The 10,279-nt window shown below is 57.2% G+C and overlaps 1 protein-coding gene across 1 annotated transcript; it reads left to right on the forward strand.

Annotated features, from left to right (window-relative positions):
- The first annotated feature begins 314 nt into the window (after positions 1–314).
- On the forward strand, positions 315–3,839 carry LOC141727296 (low affinity immunoglobulin gamma Fc region receptor III-like). Its single transcript, XM_074533728.1, has 7 exons — positions 315–371; positions 1,053–1,283; positions 1,542–1,799; positions 2,403–2,462; positions 2,564–2,647; positions 3,016–3,037; positions 3,125–3,839. Exons 1-7 carry the CDS (start codon positions 341–343, stop codon positions 3,240–3,242), a joined length of 804 nt encoding a protein of 267 aa, XP_074389829.1. The 5' UTR covers positions 315–340; the 3' UTR covers positions 3,243–3,839.
- Positions 3,840–10,279: the final 6,440 nt, after the last annotated feature.

The raw sequence follows: 10,279 nt of genomic DNA on the forward strand, positions 1-10,279 counted from the left end.
AAATCTCTGGGGACCATGTTCAGGGGATCCCTGAATCCCCCCAGGCATGAAGACCCCAATTCCCCTGGAACCCCATTCTCCTGGACACCCATCCTTGGTTCCCCACATCCCCTGAGCCCCCCACTCCTGGAAACACCATCCCCCACCATGTCCCCAGACTATGCAGCCTTGTCTCCAGCTTGTCCTCGGCTTGTGGCCACCCTGCCCCCACCAAGGGCCACCTACACGTGGGGCCGGACATGACCTCGCTTCCTTCCCCTTCATCCGAAGAGTCACCAGCCAGGGGAGCGGTGGCCACAGCAGCGAGTGACAGTCAGTGCACAAGGCTGGGGACACCGTGATGGCCGGGAAGGTGACGCTGCTCCTGTGGGGTGAGTGCCCCGTGCACGGGCCTGACACCCCGGGGATGGGGAGGGGAGAGGGCACAGGGGGGCTGTGGGGTCCCCTGAGGTCCCCAATGCCAGAGTCCATGGACCCCAGTTTGGGGTGGCTGTGGGGACAGGAAAAGGGAACAGGAACAGGGAGCAGGAAGCGTGGAACAGGGATTTGGGGAAAGGGACAGGGGGATAGAGATGTGGGGACAAGGATGTGGCAAAAGGAACCTTGGGGCTGGGGCAGCTGTGGGAACAAGGACAGGGACACAGGGTTGCAAGGACAGGGACAAGGGGTCAAGCACCATGCTGATGGACCATGGGGACAGGTGCCATCGGAATGGGACCATGGGTACAGAACCATGGGGATGTGGCTGTGGGGCTGGCAGGGGTGACCTTTGCCAGCACAGGGTCCCTATGCCTAAGCAAGAGTTGCCTGCTGTGTCCCTGTCCTTCTGCGCCACACTAATGCCTCCACTGAGACCTATTGGGGAAAACCCCACGCCCTGTGCTCCTGTGTAGCTGTTCCTGCAGTGCCACCCCCACCCAGCCCTGTCCCTTCTCCCTTCCAGCCCAGACCCTCAGCCTCTCTGGTGAGTCCTCGGGGGATGCCATGGCCCCACCCTGCTGTCCCCACGCCCATGCTGGCCCTGGCAGGCTGGTGTCCCCTGTCACCCACAGGTGCCCAGACCACCCAGCTCCTGGTGGAGCCCCCCTGGAGGCCGGCGGTGCTGTGGGACCGGGTGACACTGACCTGCCAAGGCGCGGGGACTGCCGGTGCCACTACCTGGTACAAGGACGGGCAGCGCTGGTGGCAGCAGGGAAAGGACCGCCTCATTGTCACTCTGAGTGGAACCTATGAGTGTGACAGACCTGGAAGTGGGCTCAGCCCCGCTGTGAACATCTCAGATGGTGAGGGGTGTTTGGTGTCCCCAGGCTGGCACCCGCGGGGACCCCAAAAGCTCTGGGTGGGCTCCGCTCCATGGCTCACCTTTTGTGTGACCCAAGCATGTCCCCTGCTCTGGGGACATCCCAGAGCATTCCAGTGTGGGTGAACTTGTGTGGGTACTGGGGACACCTAGTGTGCTGGGTGTGATCCAATGGATATATCCCTTTGACATGGGGACCCTTCAGATCGCTGAGATATGATAAGACTTCCCTGTCTCCCAGACTGGCTGGTGCTGCAGGTGCCAGTGCAGGTGCTCTTGGAGGGGGACACAGTGACACTGCGCTGCCGGAGCTGGCGAGACAACCCGATCACCTCAGTGTCCTTCTACCACGAGGACGAGGAACTGGAGGTGTTCCCCAATGGCACTCAGCTGTCCCTGTCCCGTCTGCGGCTGAACCACAGTGGCCGCTACCGCTGCAAGGGCCAGGTGGGAACCTGGGGTTGGAAGGAGTCAGCGCTGGTGACAGTGACAGTTCAGGGTGAGCACCCCAGAGCCCCGCCTCGACAGTCCCACAGCCCATCCCCAGAGACTCAGGGCCACAAATCCCCCTCACCTCTCCTGCCCTGATCTCTCCCCTCTGCTGGTGCTGGAGGGTCCCCCTGAGCCCACCCAGGCGTCCCCCCTCACTCTCAGCTGCCTCAGCAACCCCAGCACCCTGCAGCCCCAATCTCCCCTCCTGCACGTGTTCTACTGGGACGGGCAGTGGTGGGGGCCCCACTGGGGTCCCTGCAGCTGCTGGTGCCCGCCGTGGGGGTCTCCCACTCGGGGAATTACAGCTGCCAGGTGCACTCCGAGGGGATGCCGTGTGGAAGAGCAGCGCCCGGCTCTGCATCACGGTGCACAGTGAGTGTGGGGATGGGCATGGGGAGCCCCCACAGCCTCCTCGGGTCCCCTGCCTGAGTACATCCATGTCCCCCATAACACATTGCTTGTGTCCTTCCTCCACTCCCCTTGTCCTCTCACCCCTCTTTGGTGTGACCCCATCCCCAATATCCCCCACCACACCCATCCCCCATCCCTATCCACCCACATTGGCTGCTAGGCCCTTCCTGTGGCCTCAGCCCTGTCTCTGTCCCCGCAGTGCCCGTGGCCCACGCCACCATCACCCCTGATGTCCTGGAGGTGACACCGCATGACACAGGTACAGGCAGGGACACAGCTGGGGTCACACAGGGTCACCAGAGATTGCAGGATCCCTGGGGTGATGGGTGACCCTGATGTGACCCCCTCTGCTTCTTGCAGTGGCCGCAGGTGTCAGTGGGGCCCTTTTGTTCCTGCTCCTGCTCATGGGTGTCATTGTGGCCTGGCATCGGTGGAACCATGTGGGTGAGTGACAATGGGGGCACAGGAGTCATGGAGAGGGGTGGGAAGGCCCTCAGAGAAGGGGGGCCCTAGGGCTGCACCCACAGCCCCTGACTTGGGCAGGGCTCAGCCCCCAGTGACCATGGCTCAGAGCCCTGGGGAGCTGTTGGAGGGTCCTGCAGGGATGTTGGGGGTTCTATCAGGGGTCCTCCTCCCTGCCAGACTCAGAGTTCTGGGGGCTCAGGGTGTTGGTGTGAGTGTGGTGGGTCAGGGATACTGAGGGGGGAACAGGGATACTGGGAGGGCCCGGGGAGAATTGTGTGTCTGGTGGTGGTTCAGAGACCCTGGGGCCCCTGGGTCTCCAAAGTCACCCCTCCAGTTTTCCTTTGCAGATGCCAGGAAGCACCAGCAAAGGTGAGTGCAGCCTCCAGCCATGATACACCTTTTACCCAAACCTCCAGCACCTCCCATCCCCTTCCACACACCCCCTTATTCCCACAGGGCCCCCCAAGGCCCCCTAGAACTCCCAGTGGAGGATCCTCAGGCGACGTACATGGAGCTGCAAAGGCAACCGTTGGAACCCAGCGACATCTATGACAATCTACACCAAAAGTTGTGATGCTCTGTGAAGTGGGAGGCACTGGGTGACACTGGGGGTGCTCCCTCCATGACTCCTGTGATTGCCCATCCTTCCAAGGGAGGTGGTCATGGGTCAGAGGGGAGGCTACACAGGGCACCCTGTGCTCCCCATTTCCTCTCCCAGTACCCCCAAGGGCTCCCCCATCCCTTTGCTGGTTCCTGCAGAGGCTCCCCAGCCCCATCCAAGGGCCCAAGTACTCTCAGGGACTGCCCCATTCTCTCCCCATAGCATTTGCAGTGCACCCAAGGCTTCCCCGTTCCCCCTCCCACTACCCCTGTCCCATCCCGCTGTAAATGGGGGAGTCGGGGAGGATTCTTGCTGAAAGGTTTCTAAGGTGAAAATGAAGCACAAACATGGCAATATTATATCTGAGAGCTGTTTATTGATAAAGGAGGATAAACTTTCGTACCGAAGGGGAATAGAAGGGAGTAGAAAGGGAAAAGGATAGAGAGAGAAACAGAAGACAGGGACAGTGTTACCGCAAGAAGCCTGGGTGCTCTGTGGGCACCAGCTCGGTGGATGGAGTGTGTGTGCTGCAAGCCAGGGTGAGCCCACATGGCTTTTGTGAGTGGCTGGGCGTGATTTCCAAGGACGGCACCTGCGTGTGTCTGGCATGGGAGAGCAATGGCTGCGGGCTGGCTGCTGCGGGCTTGCTGCGGGCTGGGGCTGCGGCACTGGGGGCTCTGGGCTGGCTGCAGGGGCTGGGGCTGCGGGGGCAGGTGCAGCAGGCTCGGTGCTGTGGGCAGCATGGGAAACGTGGCAGAGGCGGCGGGTGGGTACAGGCAGCATCCGCTCCATCGGGGAAAGCAATGAAGGAATGTCCAGGACGAGCAGGAATGAGCTGCCTCAGGGAAGCAGCGAAGCAGGGAAGAACGGGTGCGGACAGGGAAGAAGAAACACCGGGAGGAAAAGGTGGGGGTGGGGAAGTATCAGTGATATTTTTGCCCTGCGACTGGGAGGAATGATGTATCAGACTCCATCTTTTGAGGAGGCTAATTAATTACTTTTTAATACCGTATTATTCTATATTTTATTACATCTAAACTGAATCTGCCAAGCACTCAACTGCACTCCACTGCACACAGTCTCATGACTGTCAGCCAACAGTCCTGACACACATAGACCTGGATTCAATTGGTCAGTGAATCAAAACTCTCATACCAGAATCCAATTACCAATTCCCTTCAGGTAAACAATTTTCCACAATGCATTCCATGTGTGAACAATACAGGAGCAGTAAATGAGATAAGAACTGTTTGGATCCTTCTTTGCTTCTCTCATTGTTTCTCCCAGGTTCAGAGAATGTCAATCCCACAGGGGAGGAGGGCCAAACTGACCCTCCAAGCGAGACCATGATCCTCCAAGAAACCCAAAGCAAACGCTCCTGTTGTGTCACAGTTGGCTGCCTTCATTTACAAAGGCTCCTCCCACAGCCTGATTTCCCAGCCATTTTTCCCAGACGTTTTTCCTGGGAATCTGTCCCACCAGCCAGTGGGTGTCACTCACAGCCCGATCACTGAAGCTTTCTCTCCCCCGATTCTCTGTTGCGTGAAACCTCGCCAGGGACAGGGTTCCCAGCTCATGTACAACCAACAGAGTCATTTTTCACCTCATGTGTAGCATATGTTGAAACATAAATCAAAGTCAGATTTGTTCCTCTTAACCCCCATGTGTTTAGCTCTGCAATCCCCCTCCCAGTGCTTCCACTAAGGTGGCTTACTGGTGCCCATTCCAGTTCCAAGGGGGCACAGGAGCTGGTTCCCTAATCCTGGGACAAAAATGCAGCTCTTTGGTTAAACTGGACGAAATTGTGTTTCTTTCTTCAGCTCTGTCAAGGAAGCTGAACAAAGTGGGAGCCTCCCTTGGAATGGAAAATATGACCTCCTCCTCTCTGAACTATTATAACTTTGAAATTACCGGTCTTTTAGGCAAAAATGTGAGGACAGGAATAGCATGTTTAAATGTTTACTAATATGTATTGTGAGAAACAAGTTAATGGAAGTTGACTTTTACTGGATATTATATGAATTGATATTACATTATTGATTATACTGTTGATTATATACTGCGATGTTGTTCAGATAGTGAAAAGTATTGTGGAGTGGCTGATGTTTTTGTTGTGGCCATCGAAGGTTCTGGCCCAGCCATGGCCCAGCCCCACTGCACAGGGATGGCCATTGCCCAGCTCCGCTCTGCCCAGCCCCAGGGGGCAGCCAGCACCTGAGGGTCCCCCCTGCCCCCTTGGCTTTGATTCTGGCAGCTTTAGAGCTGCTGCAGAGGTGAGAATTCTGTGGGTGGAAACAGGCCTGGCTGTGGTTTGCTCAGCCCTGCAAGAAGCACAAACCCCAAAGGGAGCCCAAGCAGTGGCTCTGTGAGGGCCTTTGATGGTTGTCAGAGCAGGGCTGGCTGGAAACCCCCCTGCAGGGGCAGCTGAGAGGGAACCAGTCCAGAAATGCAGAAATTGATCATTTTGTCCCTTGCAGCAAGGGTCTGAGATAGCCCCAAAAACCTTGCATATCCCACAACAATCTGCTCAACAACCAGACCAGTTGCCTCCTCCTGCCTGCCTCAAACCTGCAGCCGTTTAGAATGGCCTGGGAAGGGTGTTTGGCTTTTGGCTGTCACTGCCAGACAGGAGGGAAAACTGTGGAAATATCGAGCTGTGGCTCTGCCCCACAGGTATGGCGGGGCTGTGGGGAGTGATCCTGTGTGGATTCCAGGTTTCCCCAAAGCTGCTCCATCCCTGCCCTCCTCACCTCAGTGAAAGGCTGAGGGTTTGCAGGAATTGTGGCATAAAGACACCACAGGGGCTGCTGTGGACCCGAGACCAGCCTGGGGACAGGCGCTGCCTTCCTTCCATTCCGGATCATGGAGAGTGGTTGCGGGTGTTGCACAGGGTGTGTGCCATGCCCCGGGACACTGCTACGCTGCCAGTGGGCACTGGGATCCAACCTGCTGCCTTGGTGGCTTCTGCCTGCTGCCGGTGGTGGTGCCGGGACCGATTGGTGGCCGTGAGTTTGCAAAAGGAGCGATTTCCTCTCCTCCCTCCCATCTAGCTAATACTTTCTATCTAACTACCTCTAGAGTTATCATTCCTGGTAGAGGCCGCCATGGCCCCTGAGGGGATGGAGCTGGAGCGGGGGAGCCCCCTGCTGCCGAGAGTGCACCTGCATCTCCCCCTGCTGGCTGCGGTTAGAACTGCCACAAAAACCCAACAGCGCTGAGTGGAGGGAAATATCGTGTTGTTTGTTCTGTTCTGGTTTACAAATTCCCCAGTAAAGAGATGTTATTCCTTTTCTTACAGTTTTGCCTTTAAGCCCCATCATTTTTGAAATTAAGAAACATTTTTGACATGTCTTTTCTTTACATTCCAGGACAGTTCCCACTTTCCTTGGCAGATATTTCTCATTTAAATGAGTTGCCAACTCCTGGGTTCCAGCGCGGATGGGACAGACACTCCCAGAGGAGACAGGGTCAGGCACTTGGCCAGCTCATGCTCTGTCTTTTAAGCCAGCTGGGACACCAAGGGCCCTCTCCCCAGATGACACTTCTAGTCACACGGCCACTCAGGAGCTGGCTTTGGCAGAGCCTCACACTGTCCCCAGTGTGCCATGGCTGACAGACTGATGGACAGACTGGGCCCTGTCTCTTCAAAAGCAAGGCGTGACCCACTCCTGTCATACACAGGTGTTCCACGATGTCTCCAGACATCAAACTTTTCCTGTCTCTGACAACCCACCCTGTGCCATGGCCTGATCCCGACATCCCTGGAAAAGAGAGATGCTCTAGAACCCCCAGAGGGTCTTTATGACATCCTTGTGTTGGGAACACAGCAGAGGAGGGGTTTGGGACAGGGAACAAAAGAATCCAGAGCGTCCTGAAGGCCACTTTGGCTATCAGAGAAAGGAAAATCCAGGACCCTGCCAGGTTCCTTTGGTGAAGGAAATATGCTGGAGGAAATGTCTGGGATTTGTTCTTTGTTCTTGCTTTTGCAGGAAATAATTCCTTTTGTGACCCATTGGACACTGGACCTTGTTGCTGTTACAGTTGGTTTTATTCTCTCTCGTTGCTGTTTCAGGAAATTGTTCTTCTCTCAGCCTTTTGGCATCTTTGTGCCTCCACAGGGAGGGAGAGGGGCAGTTTTTAGTGGCAACACACACACGAGTGGGTGCCCATGGGTGGGGACCCCCAGTGCCCCCAGCTCCCCCCAGTGTCACGGCACATCCTCGTAGATGTCACTGGGTTCCTGTGGTCGCCCCTGGGGTCCCTGCAGCTCCGTGTAGGTCACCTGGGGATCCTGCAGGGTGGTGGCATGAGGGGACACAGTGAGAGACACGGGCTGTGGGATCTGGGTGGGGTGACACTCGTGGGTGACGTGTCCCTCTGAATGTGCCCCACCCATACTCACCCTCTGCCCTCTTGGTGACCATGACGTGGGTGTACAGCACCTCCCCCTCCTCTGGGGGGCCAGGGGATCCGGGGGGGCCCTGAGGGTATAAAAGGGATGTGGGAGAGGGGATGGGAGGGCTTGGGGGTTGGCGTAAAATGAGAGGGTGTGGTTTGAGACCCCACTCACCTTTCCTGGTTCTTCCTGGCAGCTGCAAAGGTAAAAGGGGAGGGGTGACTGTGGGGTCCCAGGGCCCTGACCCCTCTCAGGATTCCTGAACACCGATAGGACTCTCAATTTCTCATAGGACCCCTAAGCATTCCTGAATCACCTCAGAATTCATTAGCTTCCCCAGTGGCCCCAAACAAATCACTCTCAAGAACTCAAAGCCAAGCAGGGACAGAGACCCTCCCAACACTCACAGGGCCACTGAAAGAACCCACAACATCCCTGCAGGACTTTCCAGGTACTCCCCAAGCCCTACAGGACCCCCAGCCAAAGTCATAATTGAGTGTCTTTGGATCGTTCCCTGTGGGATCTCAGCACCTCAGGACTGAGGTGCTGAGCCACCGAGACCACCCTTGGGGGGCTCGGGAGTCCTGGAATGTTGCCAGAAGTGTCTGGTGGCTGGACTTTGATCCTACACGGGAGACGACACCTGTATGAGGATAGGAGGACTTCACCGGGGTGGATGGTGAACGGGTTAGTTAATTAGAGGGTGAGACACAGGGTTTAGGATTTCTGTACAGGGGGGTTTAGAGAAGTAAGATGGAGGAATTGGGGCGTGTCCTGTCCTTCTTCTTCTTCTTCTCCTCCATCTTCTTTGGTGATGGTGGCGCTTTGGGATTGGTCATTACTGAAAGTGCACCCGACAATAAAAATAAAAAGGATTGGGGAAAAATGATAAATATTGTACACGTAACCATGGGTATAAAGATAGGCGACTGTCCGGGAGGGCTAAGCAGTGTGCTCATGGCTGACTGCTGAGCAGACCTCTGTCGGGCCGAAAGAAAATCTTTTAGATAAACAATTAATAAACATAAAGACCGAAAGAAGAACTGAAGCCTCTTCTCGTCCTTTGATACGTGGGCTGCCCCAAGGCCACTCCGGGCCTTTCCAGGCCCTTCAAACAGCCGAAAACCAGACAGTTCCCTATGGTTCCCCAATTCTCTGAACCTCCACAGCTCCCTGGGACCCCCATTGCCACCCACCCAAATGGTGCCACTGGTGCCAGGCCACAATGACACTCATGAGCAGGAACAAAAGGGCCCCACTGACCCCTGTGGCCACTGCAAGAAACAGAGGGGGACACATAAGGGTCACCCATCACCCCAGGGGTCCTGCACTCCCTTGTGACCCTGTGTGACCCCACCTCTGACCCAAGGTGAGCCAGGTGTCACCTCCAGGGCCAGCTCAGGGCTGAATGCTCGGAACACGCGGTGCCCGTCCTGTCCCAGCTGGTTGGTGGCCACTCACTGGTAGGTGCCCAAATGTCCCACATCGATGTCCCTGAGCTCCAGGAGGGGACCCCGGGCCACCTCCTGCCCATTGTGCAGCCAGGTGAAGGTGACAGGGGCTGAGCCCACCTGCACTGAGCAGCGCAGGGTCACGTTGTTGCCTGCACGCACCTGGTGTGCCAGCGGACTGGGCGTGATGGTGGCATTGGCCATGGGCACTGTGGGGACGCAGACAGGGCTGGCACCTGCTGAGGTGAGATGGAGTTGCTGTGGGTGAGGTTCACTCCCATCCTGAGGGTCCCGCTCACCCAGGACGCTGACATTCAGGGTGTCACCCTGGGCCACTCTGTCTCCATTTCTCACACAGTACTGGCCGCTGTCATTGTCCCCAATGTGGCACAGCTCCAGGTGGGGGCCGGTGCCTGGCAGTGCCCCCAAGCCATCCTGGTACCAGGAGAAGGACAGGGGACCTGTCCCCATGGCCACTGTGCAGCTCAGCACCAGTCGGTCTCTGAGTGCCACCTGTCCCCCAGGGGGCTGCACTCACAGGGACACCCCTGTGGGTGAGACCCCTGCAGGAGAGGGGGACACCAAGCGACATTCAGGGACACAGGGGGTTCAGGGAGGGGCAGGAAGACCCCAGTGAGGGACAGGGGTCGCAGAGATTGGGGTGGTGAGTCTTAGAAAAGAACCCTGAGGGATGATGCGGGGGTTAAGGGGGGGAACACCTGGAGAGGGAGGTGGGAAACACCAGGAAGGGTATGCGGAGCCAGGGAGGGGATGCTGTGACCTGGGGAATTTGCGAAGATCTCAGAGAGGGGTGAAGGGACCCAGATAGGGGTGAGAGGACCCAATATGAGATGCAGGGAAACATGAGCCAGGAATGAGGGGATCTTGGGAGGGACCTGGGGTAGTGATGGCAAGACACAGAAAATGCACCAGGGAAGCATGGGGGGACCCATGTAGGGGCTGGGTGACCCGGGGAGGGACCCGAGAAAGGATGGTGGGAGCCAGGGAAGGATATGGGAAAGGTTGGATACCCCAGAGGAGTTGTCAGGGTGGGCTGGGGGATGCCAAGCAGTGTGGGGGGACCCGAGGCATCTGTGGTGGCTTCCTGTGCCCATCACATCACTCACTGCGCACCGTGACGTGGATCTGGGAACTGCTCTTCC

The sequence above is a fragment of the Zonotrichia albicollis genome (assembly GCF_047830755.1).
Source record: "Zonotrichia albicollis isolate bZonAlb1 chromosome 6 unlocalized genomic scaffold, bZonAlb1.hap1 SUPER_6_unloc_1, whole genome shotgun sequence".
NCBI lineage: Eukaryota > Metazoa > Chordata > Aves > Passeriformes > Passerellidae > Zonotrichia > Zonotrichia albicollis.

Coding starts and splice junctions, on each gene's coding strand:
- LOC141727296 (XM_074533728.1), top strand. CDS start 341: ATGGCCGGGAAGGTGACGCTGCTCCTGTGGG. Junction 2,463..2,563: donor GGTGACACCGCATGACACAG/GTACAGGCAGGG, acceptor TGCTTCTTGCAG/TGGCCGCAGGTGTCAGTGGG. Junction 3,038..3,124: donor GCCAGGAAGCACCAGCAAAG/GTGAGTGCAGCC, acceptor TTATTCCCACAG/GGCCCCCCAAGGCCCCCTAG.